Source organism: Argentina silus (assembly GCF_951799395.1).
Source record: "Argentina silus genome assembly, chromosome: 8".
Lineage (NCBI taxonomy): Eukaryota > Metazoa > Chordata > Actinopteri > Argentiniformes > Argentinidae > Argentina > Argentina silus.
This window is the reverse complement of record NC_139662.1, coordinates 10,138,767-10,157,685: the sequence shown is the minus strand read 5'-3', so window position 1 is coordinate 10,157,685 and position 18,919 is coordinate 10,138,767. Positions and strand designations below refer to the sequence as shown.

Genomic DNA, 18,919 nt, shown 5'->3' with positions numbered 1-18,919 from the left:
CCAGATCCTCATCCCTGAAGTTGCCCAGTCCAAAGCGAGGGAGAGGGAGAGAGAGAGAGAGAGAGAGAAAGAGAGTCGACCAGCACCTCTTCTGGTCTACTGCTTCAGTACTGACGCATCTCATAGAAACATGAACCCTAGAATGGTCAAATGACAGTGAGAGCTGGCATTTTCTTCACTGTCACTCAAACAGATAAGAGAGTTTCTCCTTCTAGCAGTGATAATGATACATTAGGTGTGACTGGGTCAGGTACTGTATGATCACTTTTCCTTCAGGTATACTTAGTTTGTCATTCATCTCATTCCAATCAAACGTGACTTAGGTTAGCAGGAAACCAAAGTCAGAGTACTTCACTCAGGAGTCAAAAAAGGAGCGAGAGAGAGAGAGAGGGAGGAGGGAAGATGCTTCAGTATGCAATGTGTGTGTTTGGTGTTTAGCCTGGGAAAGTGCTTGAAAAGCACACGCCACAAGGAACAGCCTGGCCAGGCCTGGGAACAGAATAACACAAAGGTCTGGGGGGAATATGTCGCTAGCAGCAGCAGGGTTTCCTAGATGTAGTGCGTGTGTGTGTGAATGTACTATGCTATCATAGAAAACACTGTGCATTATGCATGTTATTGGCCTCCTGCTGTTCATACACCACCATACTGATACATACTTTACACACACACACACACACACACCACACACACACACACACACACACACAAAGTCTGTAAAAAACCTACAGGCAGACCTTGAAGACTATATCTGAATAGATGAATAAATAAACAGATAAATGAATAAATAAAAACACCCTTGAAATATGGAGGATTTGCTGGTGAGTGATACAGAGAAATCTCCTTTTCTCTCACCATCTCTCTAACTCCATTTTAACCTCTTAGCTTGGCCCTCTTTCTTACAAAATACTTGTGTGCCTCCTTAAAACGAATACAGGCTGTCTTAGTTTTCTACTGGTTTCTGCTAGTTTCCTTTTGTGTTCTACTGGTTTCTATTGCATTCCTACCGGTTTCTATTGTGTTCTACTGGTTTCTATTGGGTTCTACTGGTTTCTATTGCGTTCTACTAGTGTCTATTGCGTTCCTACAAGTTTCTATTATGTTCCTCCTGGTTTCTATTGGGTTCTACTGGTTTGTATTGTGTTTCACACAAGACCAGACTGTTGTCATGGGTACAGTGAGGGTATGTAGTTGGTACAAGCCAACTCAACACTTCCATAACACTGGAGGATTGTGGGAGCTGCGTTGATGCTGTTGTGATTTTGGCTCTAAGCAGGGTGTTTCATTCCCGCTCCCCCGTCCCCTTCCTGCTAATTGGTCTTTTCACCGGCGAACGACTGAATCCCCTCCATTATTCCCTCCTCTGCTTTTCATCAGCCACGCTCTTACAGCGGCGAGAAGACGAGAGCGAGGCACAGAAGAAGAACGCACGCTTTCAGCGCGGGGCTTTAGTCGCACACCTCGTCTAATAATACCAACACTTTCTGGAGAATAGGGCCGCGGAATAAAGGCGGCGTTGTGTACAATACAGCCACAGCGGCGCAGGAGAGTTTCATTTTGGGAGATGCTGAATTGAAATGAGAATAGCCCCCGTCTGCACCGGGAGTCTCAGTAGGGGAATAGGGACTGGGCCTCCGTCTATTTTGGGACGTGTGCATTGTTTCCAGATGCAGTATAGTAAAGAGTGACCTTTGGCCACGTTTGTGTTTGCATGCACCACATGTTGGTTAATCTAAGGTGAACACCTGTCCTTGTGTGTGTGCTGTAAGAGCGCCAGTGTGTGTGTGTGTGTGTGTGTGTGTGTGTGTGTGTGTGTGTGACCATGCGGAGGTATGTGACCGAGTATATTAGGTCACAGTAAGTGGTCATGTGTACCCATAGATGCCGTATGTATGATCAGTGACCGTGGCGTGTGTGTGTGTTTGTGTGTGTGTGTGTGCGCTTGTGTGTGTGTGCGCGTGCGTGTGTAGCTACGGACGGTACACGTGTGTGTGTGTGTGTGTGTCTGTGTGTGTGTGTGTGTGTGTGTGTGTGTGTGTGTATGCATGCGTAAGACATCAGAGCGGTGGCTGAATGTCAGTATGACTGTAGCACAGATCAGCAGCAGGCCTCTGACAGAACACACAAATCCCACCGCTTCACAGACATTAACCACTAGCAGCAAGCAGCCCCCCGACACAGACCCCCATCCAGGGCCGTGGAGAGAGGTTGTGATGAGCAAGGGACTGTATTCAGAGAAGGGGAAATTTAATTGCACACAAAGCGTATTTAAAAATAAATAAATAAATGAATAATATTTATCATGGAATGACATTCCTTGCCATGCTGCTACAGGACACTAAGTAATCAATTGGACATGCAAAGACAATCAAGGCGTGAAATCATGCTGTCACCATCAATACACACACTGTCTCCATCGCGTTTAGTTTTTTCTGTCTCCCTCTGCTCGCGTGAATGACACATCGTGTGAATGACACATCGTGCAGAGGCACCTCAGAGAATGTGAAAACAGGCCGACGTGGCCAGCGGTCCAGGCACCACACGAGCTCACGCCTCACACCAGCCATCAAAGACCGGAACTGCCCGAGTCGCGAGAGACGCTATCTTTAGATTGGCTGAGGTGAAAACTGGCGCAACCGTTTTTGGGGAGGGAGGTGGGGGGGCGCCTTTTGTTTTTTAAGTGAGCTGCCTTTCTTTTCGCGGATACTCTGCCGTCTTTTTAGCGACGGTGAATGATGACGGTTGGAAACCGTTTAAATAACGCCAAAACACCCAAATAAAAATCCACCATCCCGGAGTGCGCCCGGTGGCTGGCAGGGACAAAGGAACAGGGGCTCAAGCCGCCCGTGAGCCCTGACCGTACGTGTGCCCGTGTCCCTGCGGCTTCACAAGCATGAACCAATCATCTCAGAGGCAGGCGGGGGCCCCAGGAGAAGAGCACCAAGTCAAGGTTCATATAGACACACATCGTAGACATGGCCTTCATCTCTACACACAGTGCACCGCACAGAGGGGGGGGGGGTATGGATGGAGGTAATGAGATATGATGAGAGAGGAGAACAGGACAGGAGAGGGGGCATGAGAGGATGAAAATGACAAGAGGAGATGAGGGAAAAGAGAGGAGAGGAAATAATGATGACAGGTCCACCCGTTGCTAACCCCCACCCTCCTCCCCCCCACCTCTCTATCCCCCCCTCTCTCGTTATCTCTGTTGGTCTCTCTCTTTCACCCTCTCTCTCTCTCTCTCTCTCTTTCCCTTCCTGTATTTCTTCCCCCTTTACCTCTCTTTATCTCTCTCTCCCCATCATATCTCTCCCTCCCTCCCTCCCTACCTCCCTCTCTTGCGTTGGCTGTAAGTGACCAGCCGTGGGGGCAGACTCTCAGGGCTTTCAGAGTGACGGGTCAGAGAGTGATGGCCACCCGCTGCCCATGGAGAGGCTGTATAGGAGATACTGAGTGGATGTGACAGCGCCTCCTTTGGGGGGAGGTGGGGGTGGGGGAGAGGAAAGACAGGCGATGAGGAGAGGGAACCAGAAAGAGAGGGAAGAGGGATGGAGAGAGTAAGAGGGGATGGTGAGGAGAAGAGGAGGCACTGAGTGGGGGGTGGGGGTGGGGTGGGGGAGACAGGTGATGAGGAGAGGGAACCAGAAAGAGAAGGAAGAAGGATGGAGAGAGTAACAGGGGAAGGTGAGGAGGGGGGGGGGGGGGGGGGTGAGAGTATGATGCCAAGTGAGAGAGAAAAGATCCCAGTTAGTTCTTGTAGCTGGCTAATTCTAGTTCTTGTTCCGGCTAATTCCTTGTAGCTGGCTGACACATTGCTATTGACATTTTTGGTCCTCCGATACGCCCTCTGAACAAACGTACCTCTATACCCAGCCACAGATAAAGTATAGCCTCAAGATACACTCGAAAAAATACAGCCTTACTTCATAACAGAGATGGGGGGGTAAATCCACTGTCGTTGATCATCTTAAGTTATCTGTCAGAAAGTATGGCGATGGTTTGTGAAAGCATCATCCATCAAGGGCGTTGTTGAAATCGCACTGGAAGCGCTCAGAGAGGCCTTCAGAAGCTTCTTCCAATAGTGTGACCGGAATATGTACAACTACTGATTGATGCAGAGCATAGTACAGCATCAGTTAGTGATCGGTTGAATTGAATTGAATTGATTGAATGGATCGGACAATCAAAAACACACACCCAGCCAAAAACATCACCCTCAATTGCAGTACACACATTAAAAAAAAACAGCCAAGGATAAGTCTCGGAAACATATTTCAGAATTTCCATTGTAGTGATGGAACATTAGAGAAAGAGAACAGAGTCTTCTCTCTCTCAGAGAGAGAGAGACAGAGTGGGAGAGAGCGAGAGAGAGGGTTATGCTGTATGAATATGCATTAGGCTGAGTCAAAGGGAGGTATCCTTGGAGAAAGAGATATTCCCTCTCCTCTTTTACTCTCTCTCTCTTTCACAGCCATGTCTTTTTCTGTGAGGTTCTAATTCCTCTAAACGGGGGAAATCGCTCCTTCATAATGGAGGTTAATTTCTACTCAAAACAGAATGTTGAAGGCCCTTGCCTGCCTCCTCCAGAGTCCCTGCCTGTCATCCTCCATAGCAGGATGATTCAACCTACACATCTTCTCAGAGAGATGGGAATCATAACAAAGGCATCGCCTGTCCCTCACATCATCAAAGAGGACGGGACAACCCTTTTCTCTTCTGGAAAAAAAAGGGAGGAGAAAGAAGAAGAGGCAGAAGAAGACGAAGATGAGGGTTGGAAAAGAGAACAAATGAAAAATGGCAGTTTTGTGATGGGATTCTTTGTAACGGTGTCAGAAAGAAAAACACTGAAAAAAACAAAACAACCCCAAAAGTTCTCCAGACAATTGGATGTGCTGTAGCTGTTGACAACAGAACTCAAACTGTCAGAGCCAATCAGAAGAGAATAAAAAAGCTTTGGCGGGTTCACCTATTATATTCATCTATTGCTACTTAGAAAGAAATTCTTGTCTTTGGGGTAAATAATACACAATACATTTCACGTAAATCCTAATGGTACTCTGTTAGCCTGTAATGCTAACCGTCACTGTCTTACGATATTCAGTGTTGGAGGCATGTTGGTGCTCTTAAGATCCCAGTGATGCCTAGCCTGCCTGGGGGTATGGAGACCTGGGGGTCTGGGGGTCTAGGGGCTGAGGGGGATTGGGGGTTAGGGGACCTTGAGATCTAGTAGCCAGGGGGTCCTGGGGTCTGAGGGCATTAAGGGGCTTTGGGGTCTATAAGGGAGTAGGGGCCTGAGGGTATAGGACCCTGGGGGTCTGGGGGGACTGGGGATCTGGGGGTTAGGGGGCCTGCGACCCTGCGGTCTGAGGACCTTTGGGGGTTTGGGGGCCATGAGGACCAAGAGTCTGGGGGTCTACGACACTGGGGGTCTGGGGAGACTGGGGATCTGGGGGTAAGAGGACTGGGACCCCGCGGGTCTGAGGGCCTATGGGGGTCTGGGGACATCTGTCTCTCCATCCTTCTCCCTCCTTCTCCATGTAACAAGCATCACGCTGCCACGAAAGCACCGCTTCCTCGCTTACAAGCAAGTCTCTGCCTTGAGTCCTCTGTATTGCCAACACACGTGACCGGGCTCTGAAACACTCCATGTTCACCAGCTAGGAAACCAGCTACCAAAAAAGCTCCAGCAGCTATTCCAACAGGAGTGAGTGTAGCACTTCAACTCAATTCCATCCAGGCCTGGCATCCTTCACCATCCTCCCCCCTCGCAGGCCCCTGGAGGAGCCTCAGTCAGGCCACCCGCCAACTCACAGCAGAACCAACGCCAGACACCACCATCTATCTATATACTCCAGCAGACAGGCAGGCAGGCAGGCAGAGAGGCAGGCAGAGGGGCAGGCTGAAAGGCAGAGAGGCAGACAGGCAGGCAGAGAGGTAGAGAGGCAGGCAGAGAAGCAGACAGGCAGGCAAACAGGCAGGCAGGCAGGCAGACAGACAAGCAGGCAGGTACCAGGAAATGCACACACTGAATGAGAAGTGGGTCAGTATCGACAGGAGAGGGAGAGAGAGAGTGGGGGAGAGGGAAGGAAGGAAGGAGAGAGGGAGGGCAACAGTGATCATTTGGCGAGAGCTGCAGTATGCATTGTAACAGGGACTGCTGCAGCTCTGAGGAAAATCCTTCAAGGAATGAACAGAGAAAGAGAGAGAGAAAGAAAGAGATAGAGGAAACGAGGTGGGCAGAGGTCGAGAGAGAGAGAGAGCAAGAGAGCGAGAAGGAGGGAGAGAGAAACAGATATTTTCTCCCAGCTGAAGGGAAATGTCACTTTGACGCACGGTTGAGCTTGAAGAAGGTCTGTCCTCCTTTTAAAGGCTCCTCATTCTGGCAGCCTCCACTGTCTCTGTGTCCCCACTGACAAATCACCATCTTCAGGCCTAATGGCACTTGTGCTGCTGGCTGGCTGGCTGTTGACTGGCTGGCTGGCTGGCTGGAACACCTCACACACACGATGGACATATGCTAGGTGGCTAACGCTGTAGTGTAGTGTCTGTCAGTGTCATAAAACTGGAGGAGGGGGGCTGTCCTCTATATGCAGGCACGTGTGTGTGTGTGTGTGTGTGTGTGTGTGTGTGTGTGTGTGTGTGTGTGAGGTGTTCCAGCCAGCCAGCCAGCCAGCAGCTCCATGTGTGTGTGTGTGTGTGTGTGTGTGTAAATGCATGTCTATTATACCTGCAAGGATGCACAGAGAGGAGCCTATTGTAGCGGGGGACTTGTGTGCATCTCCATTTCTCAGTATGCATCAATACAATCGTATTATTCAAGTATAAGTGTGTTTTCAACCGTAGACTACGTGGGCGTGTGCGTTCTACGGACGGGAGCACACATAACTGACACCTCCTGTACAGTGACAGCGTCGGAGTGTGTACCTCAGGATGAGATATTGATATGTGTCTTTATCAAAAGCTCAATGGGGTATTTTCTCTCTCCCTCTTTCTCTCTCTCTCTCTGCTGGAGCCTCTCTCTCTCTCTCTCTCTCTCCCTCTTTCTCTCTCTCTCTCTGCTGGAGCCTCTCTCTCTCTCTCTCCCTCTTTCTCTCTCTCTCTCTGCTGGAGCCTCTCTCTCTCTCTCTCTCTCTCTCTCTCTCTCTGCTGGAGCCTACTGTACAGAGAGGGAGAGAGAAACAGATATTTTCTCCCAGCTGAAGGGAAATGTCATTTTGACGCACGATTGAGTTGGAAGAAGGTCTGTCCTCCTTTTAAAGGCTCCTCATTCTGGCAGCCTCCACTGTCTCTGTGTCCCCACTGACAAATCACCATCTTCAGGCCTAATGGAGCTGCTGGCTGGCTGGCTGGCTGGAACACCTCACACACGATGGACATATGCTAGGTGGCTAACGCTGTAGTGTAGTGTCTGTCAGTGTCATAGCACTGGAGGAGGGGGGCTGTCCTCTATATACAGTACACACACACACACATGCACGCACGCACACGCGTGCACGCGCACACACACACACGCACGCACACACACACACCTAGTTCCTTGGCAGCATTTTTCTCTGCAGAGGACTCCCCAGTCCCAGCTCCAACCCTATACCCCAGCCCCATACCCAGGCCAAGCCCCAGCTCCATCCCAGCCCAGCCCAGCCCTATACCCTAGCCCTAGCCCCAGGCCAAGCCCCAGCCCAGCCCTATACCCTAGCCCTAGCCCCAGGCCAAGCCCCAGCTCCATCCCAGCCCTATACCCAAGCCCCATACCCTAGCCCCAGGCCAAGCCCTAGCCCCACACCGAAGCCCTATACCTCAGTCCCAGCCGCATACCCTAGCCCCAGCCCTACACCCCAGGCCCAGCCCCAGCTCCATACCCTAGCCCCAGCCCTACATCTCAGTCCCAGCCCTACACCTCAGTCCCACCCCCATACCCTAGCCCCAGGCCTACACCTCAGTCCCAGTCCCAGCCCCATACCCTAGCCCCAGGCCCAGCCCTACACCCCAGTCCCAGCCCCATACCCTAGCCCCAGCCCTACACCTCAGTCCCAGTCCCATACCCTAGCCCCAGCCCTACACCTCAGTCCCAGCCCTACACCCCAGTCCCAGCCCCATACCCTAGCCCCAGCCCTACACCTCAGTCCCAGCCCCATACCCTAGCCCCAGGCCCAGCCCTACACCCCAGTCCCAGCCCCATACCCTAGCCCCAGGCCCAGCCCTACACCCCAGTCCCAGCCCCATACCCTAGCCCCAGGCCCAGCCCTACACCCCAGTCCCAGCCCCAGTCCCAGCCCTACACCTCAGTCCCAGCCCCATACCCTAGCCCCAGGCCCAGCTCCAGCCCAGGGGAGACCAAAGCAGCAGCATCAGAGAGCTGAGGTTCTTTGTGCTCTGGCTGTTTATGTGTTTGTTTCATCCTCTCTTCCTCTCATGTGTCTCAGAAGTGGGGAACCCAGCCACAGTTCACACAGTGCTCAGAGAATACCTACACAGCACACGCTGAGGAAAGAGGCGTTTGAACATAGGCACACGTATGTGTGCGTGCGTGTGCGTGTGCGTGTGTGTGTGTTACTGTACAGTGATTGAGTCGGAGTGTGTACCCAAGGATGAGATATTGATGTGTGTGTGTGTGATGTGTGCTCTATCAGGTATTCCCTCTCTCTCTCTCTCTCTCTCTCTCTCTCTCTCTCTCTCTCCAGGGGTGGTGTGGTAGTTGTTGGGCAGGAGGAGGCAGGCAGGTTGTTCTAACTGCTGGGGGAACACAGAGCCTCCCCCCTACTGGGGATCTGTTCTGGAGCCTACTACTGTACCTCTGTAGCCTGGGAGGGCGGGAGGGCGGGAGGGCGGGAGGGCGGGAGGCGGTGTTGGGGCTGTGCCGGATCCTGGAAAAGAGGCTGGTCTGGAGGCCTCCAACTCCACATGTGCTGCCCTATTTCCTACATGGTTTCTGGGGCTCAGGGAGCAGGGAACATGGTTGTGTTTCACCTCATGGAAGCGGGAATACTTCAAACGCGTCACGCTCCCACCGGCGCCTCGAGCACAGATGATGAAATGTTCCTTGGCTTGTCGTCAATTTTGTTTTGGAATCCTCGGATTGCTGTGTGTGATCGAGCGCTGGTAGAATATTCTGCTTTTTAGCGGGGAAGTGCTTTGATGCCATACGCGTGTGTCAGATGGAGAGAGGAATTGAACCACATGCATGCACGCGTGCACACACACACACACACACATGCAGGCACACACACACACACACACACACCTGCAAGGTACACATTAATGACATGCAGGATAATCTCTGCACGTGCACACGTGTGCGTTTTGCATACCCGTGCACTGTGCACACATACAGTACATGCACACACAGACAGTAACACACAGTAAAAACACCTGGCTACTGTGACGGACAGGGTTTGAACTCGGCTCTCCCCGTACAGAAGACCTAAGCGTCTACCGCCAGTCCAAGAGGACATCCTCAAGGTCCAAGGGCGACACTTGAGTTTCTACGTCTCAGGCAGGGCTTGCCTCATCCATGTCCGCTGCCGCGGTGAGTTATTGAGACACACACACACAGGCAACGCTGCAGCTATCTATTTGTCTCATTGAGCAAGTGACAACAGACTGCGAGTCTAGTTTCAGTTCTTTTGACAGAGGGAGAGGGGCACACCCATGGCAACGGCTGATGCTCACAACAGACGGGGAGAGGGAGGGAGAGAGAGAGAGAGAGAGAGAGAGAGAGAGGGATGGAGAGAGAGAGGGAGGGAGGGAGAGGGAGAGAGAGAGAGGGATGGAGAGAGAGGGAGGGATGGAGAGAGAGAGGGGGGGGGGGAGAGAGAGAGGGGGAGAGAGAGATCCCATGGGGGGGAGGAGGAAGGAGAGAAAGTGACGGAGAGGCATCGGGTGACAGGCTGGCAGGAAACACTAGATTCCCCCTCCTCAACAATCGCTGAGCGGCAGATTCCTCAAGGCCCCACCGTTAATAATTCAACAGCCAACAGACAGTCAAACACTACTGGATAACAGAGGCACAAATCATGTATAGTATTCCATTTATTCTTTCCCATTTCTAATATCGCTAAACTGATTTCCCATAGGTGTGGTGTGTGTGTGTGTGTGTGTGTGTGTGTGTGTGTGTGTGTGTGTGTGTGTGTGTGTGTGTGTGTGTGTGTGCGCGTGCGCGTGCGCGCACATGCGTGTGTATGTATGGCGTTATTGAGTTACTATGTATGAGTCAAGCCTGTTAGATATGAGCTTCTCTGATGAGGGTGGAGCTGTTCGGCGGTTTGGATCCATACGAGCGCTCGACCTTGGTGAGTCCCAGGCGACCAAACAGGATGTGAGGTCATAGTGTAGACGGATTTATATTCATATCCGTTTCCACATTTATGTTTGGCAGAGACTCTCGGCTACATTTTCTTGAGAACAAAGCATATCTAATATTGATAATCTGACTCCAATGTAATTATCACTGTGCAAAGAATTCTTGAGTCTCTGCTTATTTAGTGCAGAAAAGGTCAAATAGACTTAATCAAATGAGGCTGTAATAATACTGTATACTTATACATCTATTACAAGGCAGATACTTTATAGAATAAATGTTACATTCTAATAGAGAGAGAGTAGAGAGAGAGAGAGAGAGAGAGAGAGAGAGAGAGAGAGATGACCACCGGTCATCACAAAACAATGCTACTCACAACATGATGAGAGCCTCCCAACAGGACACAGGAACAAGAGAGAGAGCTTTTCCCTGACCTCTGCTTTTTATATCATCCTAAAAACCACAGTATTTACATTAGGAGCTGTTCATAAGGAGACCACATACCATCATTCACCTTATTGCATCTGAACTGATGACATCACAGTTTTGACACCTCAAGACATTCCACAGAGCTCACAGCCATTTGTTTTCCAGGGGATGGTAAACTTAAGATGATTTGGGCACAATTGAAATTGTCCCACTTCAATAGTCTGTGCTTCTCTTACTATAGTTGCTGTTTCATGTGAATCTCTATATGAAGCTTGGCAGCATAGGCCTGTACTACCAATCACACAGACACTGTGATTGTGGTTGAAGCTTTGACATGGTTTGCAGAGCGAAAGCTTGACAACTCACTCGCTTTGGTAAAAAGGCATTGGAAATGGGCTGGATTGAGAGGGATAGACAGAGGCAGGCAGGCAGGCAGGCAGACAGACACACACACACACACACACACACACACACACACACACACACACACACACACACACACACAGAGTAGGTAATCATTTATTGAGAGATATCTCTTGTGTGGTATCTGGGACTGTCATTTGGACCTCCACCTCGGGGTACAACTCACCTTGCAACGCTGATTTGTATGCATTCTCTAGGTGATATCATTGACCTAGAAGGCTTGTTTCACCTACAGCCTCGGATTTCCTACTGGCTACTTAGCGAATAATGAACTGGCGAGACAGCAGGATGTATGTGGGCAGAGAGTAGTAGCACGGTAGTGTCGGTCTTTCAAGGATGAGGCACGCTCTTGGTCTAGCTCATTAAATATTCCTCACCGAGTTCGTGAACGAGGCGACGGACAAATACCACCACCGAGCACGCGTGCCCACCGGGGGTTTCATCTCCGGAGTTTATCAATGAACTCTTGATTTATTTCCACGTCTGGAAATTAAAAACCACAACATGGAGAGAGGGGGGGGTGGGGGGTTCTATTCTCCCGTGACACCGCGAAACAAGCAGAGCAGCGGAGAAAAACGGGGGGTAAAACTCCTCACCTCACACGTCTCTTAGACATCCGACACCAGTGACAGTCCGCCAACCGCGCTTCAACAGACGTCTTCGTCGATAATATCCGTTTCAGCATAACCTAATACACGACAGTCTGCCGCTTTTACCAGACCCTGGGGCCACCAGCTAGCAGGGACAGAGTTTTTTTTTCTTTTAATTTTTATCTATTTTTTCTACAGAAGCACAGGCAGCCCATAAACAGAGACATAGTCAAGAATCGTTCAAGCATGCGCCCCAAAATGGATTTGGCGCTTGCGGTCCATCTGTTAACGATTACTAACTGAGTATCACACACCACATCACACGAGCAACCCCGCAAATAAAGCCTGTTTAGCCCACAGAGATACACATAAACTGAATAAAAGCATATGCCCTCTCTGGAAAATAGGAATTCAAGTGGAACATTTACACCTTAATGCCCACCTACATTTAAAGGAAGGATATGCAGCAAATAACTCAACTGCAAAAGAAAGGTGTTGTTCCTCTAGCTACTCTAGCGAGTAGCGAGTATGGTCAGGTGCACATGTGGTTTAATTTGATTGATGCTTCAATTTTTTGATGCTGCATAGGCAACCGTATAATCTTACCTCCAGACCTGCCCCAGTTGCAGGATGTGAAGGATGGAATGAAAGAGCCACAGGCACACTCTGCAGCACCTCCGGGTGCCCGTCATAGGCGACGATGTGCTGGCCCCGGCAGCGTTGGCTGTGCCCCGCTGTTCGCTGCCCTTGGTTCTGAAATTGCAGTCGCCTCCGGACGCCGCTGCCGCCGCCGCGGCTGCCGCGCTGACAGCCGCTGCCGCCCCACTGCTGCTGCCGCTGATATCCGTGTAGTCGTAGACGACCCATCTGAAACTCAACACCTGAACCACCGCGGAGGGAACCACAACGAAGACCAGCGTGAGCCCGAACCACCAGTAGTCCCCCCTTAAGTAGTAGTCCGCGGCCAGCCACAGGTCGGTGGCCCCGTCTGAGAAAAAGACCAGGAGGGCGCAGAGCACCCAGCAGCAGTCCAGGAGCGAGTAGGGCTTCTCTGCGTAGCGGTAAGGCGCGGGGACCTGCTCCGGCTCGGGGAGACATCGAGGTGGGTTCTCATCCTGCTCAGACACGGCTGCTCCATCCGATTTAGCGGCCATGTTTGTTGTAGAAAAGAGAGTGGGGAAAGGGAGAGCAAGAGTGAGATGGGAGGGGGCTGTGTGTGAAACCGTGTGGGAGAGAGAGAGAGAGAGAGAGAGAGAGAGAACGAGCGCGAATGAGCGCTCAGGAAAGAATTACCTCGTTCCAATGCCTATCCGGTTATTACATCGTAGGTAGCCTTATCGTCTCTCTAATTACATCATGGGTAGCCAACCACTTAGGCTTATCTGAGCAAACTGGTTCAATGGAGTTTGTGTGCAATAATTGTGGTAGCCCACATGCAAATCACCCCAAATGTTTGCACTTCCAGATTCATTCACGCTCGCATTTACAGTAGCCTATATTAGCCCACACCACCGGACCTTGGCAGCGCGTTTTTACCATGGACATGTCACTGTGCAGGCGGCTCCCCTATTCCCCTATAAGGTCCGTGTAGTGAATGCTTTAAGGGTTAAATATCTCTTTGCACATGAGTCTGCGTTGCTGCTTCAAAATGGCTTATTGATCAGAAAAAGAGCTGCGGCTCACTTTAATCTCAATGTGAGTAAAGGCTGAGTCGTTTATATATATATATATATATATATATATATATATATATATATATATATATATATATATATATATATATATATATATATATAAGAGCACCTGTGTTCCTCCTAGACTTTCCCAACATGTCAATTCAAGTATGTAGAAATGACTACGTTACTGATGATACACAGGCTACAAGACAGAAAGCCCAACCTCATGTGATTTTGGACTGTCTTTAAATATGGCCATTTAATCAGCCTTCAAGTGCGATTAAACGCTGATGAAGATAATTGCCTTTATTTCCGTTCAGTCTGCTGAGGTGGACGGTGATCGGGTTGGCAGCGACGCTATATACGAGTAAGCTCTTTAACTTCCAGCAGACATAAATCCAGCTAAACGTTACTCTGCTACTTGATCCGAAATAAAACCGGCGAAAACCCGCCGTTCCAGTAGCGGATTACGCTGTTTCACTCTACTGTGATACCATAAAGGCCTCAGGCGAAGTCATAGCCTTTTGGCAATCTGGAGGAGGGATATCATTGTGATAGATTCTGAGCTCATGTGAGCAAAATACGAGAGAATTCGGCATGTGATCATTGCTTTGTGGAGAGAGCAAAGAGGATCATATGAGTGAATCTATCTGCAGGTTAGGCTAATGTGTTAGGCCTTGATAGAATACATCTTTCTTCACTGTCAGAACTCGTTTAGGCCTGCCACCCCAATCCTCTGCTTGCAACTAACCTCCTTGACTAGAGAGAGAGAGAGGGAGAGAGAGCTATGTTCTCTACCTGGTAGAGCAGACACCGCTGCCTGACCCCTTGAGCACCATGGACAGCTCCCCCCAGTCTTAACTCTCCTGGTTAAGCTACCAGCGGGACTACAGGGCTCCATTTGAATACTCTTTAAACACACCTATTCTCCCTCCCTCCCTCCCTCCCTCAAGTCACTGATCTGACATGGCTTGATTGGTGGAAGCAATGCGATGAAAAGCTAGCTCTGACCAGTCCAGACACGTTAGACCGTGTGATTTCCTCAAGGAAGGCAGGAAGGACGGATGCGTTTTGAAAGCGTTCCAACAGGGACCCGGGGCTGCGCGCGTCCTCCCATCTGGCCTAGTTCACAACCCATTAACACATCTGATAAGGGTGAGAAAATGGAAGCAATGTTGGCCAAGAGGCCGGAACCGCTTACGGACGCACGCGAGTCACCGCGGACCTGTGAAGACAGCGAATCGAAAGTCAGGCGTCCTTCTCCACGACAGTCTGCACACCTCCGTCTACTGCACACATCAGGCATTCCCTAACAGGCCCTGTCGTTCACACGCTTTAACACCCTAAAGGTGGCTACTTTTGTTATTCACAGCTGAAGTGTCACCGGATTATCTCGGTGTCGCTCTTCTGAACGCTGATATAACACTGAATAATATTGCTGTGACTACTCAGTTCTCAAGGCGTTGTTTGCTTAGAGAGAGAGAGAGAGAGGGAGAGAGAGAGAGAGAGAGAGAGAGAGAGAGAGAGAGAGAGAGAGAGAGAGAGAGAGGGAGAGAGGGAGAGAGAGGGAGAGGGAGAGGGAGAGAGAGTGTGTGTGTGTGTTTGCTGTTTCTCTGAAAATGATTTGCAGCTTCAAATAGAGGGCCAGGAGCCCAAATTACGGAACATGTTTTTTTTTTATCCTGGCTCTAAGAACTGTGTTAGCCTGTGAACATGAACCATGTGAATCAGTCTGTCTAAAACTGGCCTGTGTGTGTGTGTGTGTATGCGTGCATGCATGCGTGTGTGTGTGTGTGTGAGTGAGAGAGAGTGTGTGTGTGTGCGTGTGTGTGTGTGTGTGTGTGTGTGTGTATGTGTGTGTGTGTGTGTGTGTGTGTGAGTGAGAGAGAGAGAGAGAGTGTGTGTGTGTGTGTGCGTGTGTGTGTGAGTGAGAGGGAGTGTGTGAGTGAGAGAGAGTGTGTGTGCATGTGTGTGTGTGTGTGTGTGTGTGTGTGCATGTGCGTGTGTGTGTGTGTATGTGTGTGTCAGATGCGGCAGGCTGGTGCAGCATGTCAGCTGCCATGTCCAGTCACCATTGTTTAGCTGGGGCTCTCGCCCCGGTCAGTCGTCCGCCCAGCCACCGCTGTAGCTGCTCTCTCTCACACACACACACACACACACACACACACACACACACACACACACACACACACACACACACACACACCCGAGCTGATTCACCATGACAGCCACAGGCAGCAGGAGGGAGGAAAAAGTCATCACAACAGATGGAGGTCAGCCAGGACTCCCTGTGCTGCAGCTGGATGGAAAACACACACACACACACACACACACACACACACACACACACACACACACACACACACACACACACACACACACACACACACACACTGTATATTAGCTGCCACACACTCAACCTTTATTCAACCAGGAGGTCCCTGGAGATGAATGATCTCTTCACTTTGAGAGACCTGTAAACACATTTTCAATGCACGACGAGGATGATTTATACACCAGTCGAATAGAGAGTCCAGTAAATAGTGAAGCCGGTCGTAAAATGTTAACACAGCAAGCTGAAACTCATCTACTGCTGTGCTGTGCTGTGCTGTGTGTGTGTGTGTGTGTGTGTGTGTGTGTGTGTGTGTGTGTGTGTGTGTGTGTGTGTGTGTGTGTGTGTGTGTGTGTGTGTGTGTGTGAGAGAGAGAGAGAGAGAGAGGTATTGGCATGCCACAGTCAGAGACAACAACTAGGTAGGGGAAGGAGTGGGAGAACAAGTAGGAGTCGGAGGAGGTAATGAGCAGAGTTCAGATCTCAGGTCACGCTCCCTGCTCCCTGCTCCCTGCTCCCTGCTCCCTGCTCCCTACTCGCTGCTCCCTGTCCTCTGTCTGCAGTGTCAGTGTAACCTCCTCCAGACTCTGATTAGGCCTGGCTCGGCCTGTCAGGAGGGATAACAGCTTGCTAGCGTTTTATTGAATTGATGAGAGGAACGTTGACGATCAGCTTTACTCAGCCTCTCTCTCTCTCTCTCTCTCTCTCTCTCCCTTTCTGTCTCTCTCTCTCTTGATAAGATAACTGGGGCTGTTGTTGTTGTTGTTGTTAACCTCGTTCAGACCAGGCTTTCCTCGTTCAGAAAGCCATGGGTGGGTGGGTGGGTGGGTGGGTGGGTGGGTATGTGTAGTACGGTGTGGTATAGTGGGTATGTTCACCATAGACTCCTGATAACAAGCAGGCAGGCAGGCAGGCAGGCAGGCAGGCAGGCAGGCAGGCAGGCAGGCAGGCAGGCAGGCAGGCATAGATCAGAAAGGAACATTAGATTAACAACCCATTGTTACACAGTAGACAAAAGAAACATAACATCACAACATACCAAACTTCACTTACACGCTTTACTAGTCAATTCATGGGCTTGGAATTTATGGTAAAAGATTTTGAATCGAAAAAATGACAATAATATCGCAAAGAGAAAACTCACCCCAGTCCCGTCATTCATGTTGAGCCTGTGGCCATCAATAAAACTCCTATCTAATAATGTGGGCTGACCACCTAGATGGCTGAGAGTTCCCTGTCTTTGAGGATAGCCGTGGTGACTAGCAGGGAGGGAGATGAGACATCAGAGAGAGAGACTGTACTGCTGTCATCCCTCCCTGCGTGGTAATGGAAGGCTGTCTTGTCAAGATCGATCGTCCCTCAGGCAGAATTTAAGCCACCCTATATCTAACCTCACTATATCAAGCCCCCTATTCACTGATTTATGCCAGAGCAGGAACAGAATGATGGAGTGATACACACTCTCGTATGCAACACCAGGCTGCTGCTTACCGCTGCCTTTGAATGCTTCAGCATCTAGCTTCTTAGACAGGGCGAGATAGGCAGCAATGGGTGAATGGGGGATCATTTTTTGAGCTACAGTAGTGTTTTTACTGGATTTGAAAGCTGTCTGTGATGCATAATTCAGAGTGAGCTTGCAAAAAAATAAAAGTTTACTTCCGAATTCTTTCCTGTGTTGACAGTATGGTTATCATATCCTAGGAGTGTGATACAATATCAATCCATGTCTTTCCTCATTAAAGCAGACAATCCTTAGTTTTAGGCTTACAAACACTGGCAAGTAAGCTGATGCTGGTTGTTTTTACTATTTAGGGGAGCCTTTTTGGCTCAAGAACACCATCAGTAGCAAAGTATTCCATAATGTAACTTTAAAGCCACATGAATGAATGAATGAATGAATGAACTACTTAACAATGTATTGAATTGATTCACTAATGAAGACATTAATCAGTACTAACATGTTCACTAACCTACTAACATGTTACACTAACATGTCGTTTTGAACCTTTTGATTGTTGATGTTGAATTTAGAGTCAGAAATATGAGAAGAGGCTTTAACTGCTAATCTCTGAGGGAGTCTGGGTGTCAGACCACATATACCCCCATTCATCCCTTCAATAATTGAACAAAGGACTTTAAATGAATTATACTTCAGATCCACATTTCCAAAAATGGCCACAGCCTCATTATGACTGTAATAGCTCTTGGTGAAGGAGTGAGACAGAGACAAAGAGATCAAGATAGAGAAAGGTGGTTGAAGGAGGGAGAAGAAGAAGACACAAGGGATGATAAAGAAAGATGGGAGTGAGGATGTCAGAGACCGAAAATGACTTGACAGGTCTATGGGATGACTTGACCTGTAATAATAATAATAATATATGCCATTTAGATGATGTTTTTATCCAAAGCGGCTTACATTGCAGTGAGTGCATACATTTTTCAGTATATATGGGAACGTATAGCCAAATGTTGTAAAAAGCTTTTCATTTTCAGTTTGTTGGGAAATCAAACTAAATGTCCTATTTAAAACCACTGAATTTGACTTCCGTAATTGACTGAATTGAAATTCAGTTCGACGACAACCTGAAACAAAACTAGAATCATGAATAAGCACATCGTGTAGCAATGACAGATGACGGTATTGATGCTTGATGAATGGATTTATCGGTGTTGATGAAGAAAAACTCTGTGGTCGGTCATCCCGCACCGACCCTCTGTAGAACATGACATCATTTACACGGTAAAGAGCAGGAAGCCACTGAAGGTGTTCCGATTGTACGAACTGTCAAAGAGCTGGAGGTTGGCCGGGAGACACAAGTACACCACATCTCCAACCTCCATCTCCAGGACCGCTGCGTTGGACACATACTCTAAACCTCCGTCCGAATCAGAACCTTCACTTGTGTACATTATGCTCTGGTCATTCTTATACAGTCTCACACCGATCGCGCGTGAATACGGCTGACCGCAGGCAGTATATCTGAAGTAGTAGACCCCCCTCACCGGTGCCGTGAAGACCCCTGTATCAGAATAAAAACAACATCACGAGGTCATTCTGGTCATCGCCGGAGAAGGAGTCATCAAATGCTTGAGGTGGTGATGACACATCATAGTCTACCTGTGATGTTGTTGTAAGCCTTGCCGACGTTGGTGACGTCTTTGTAGGCCAG

General features: G+C 49.4%; 1 protein-coding gene across 1 annotated transcript in view; it reads right to left on the bottom strand.

Moving 5' to 3' along the window:
- The window catches only part of xkr7b (XK, Kell blood group complex subunit-related family, member 7b), a gene marked incomplete at its 3' end in the record, with an annotated part of 57,883 nt that extends 44,963 nt beyond the window's left edge, over positions 1–12,920 (bottom strand). The window contains exon 1 of the mRNA XM_083675828.1: positions 12,349–12,920. Within this exon, the coding sequence (XP_083531954.1) occupies positions 12,349–12,896 (548 nt within the window). The 5' untranslated portion in view covers positions 12,897–12,920. The remainder of the gene's footprint in view (positions 1–12,348) is intronic.
- Between the last annotated feature and the right edge of the window lie 5,999 nt (positions 12,921–18,919).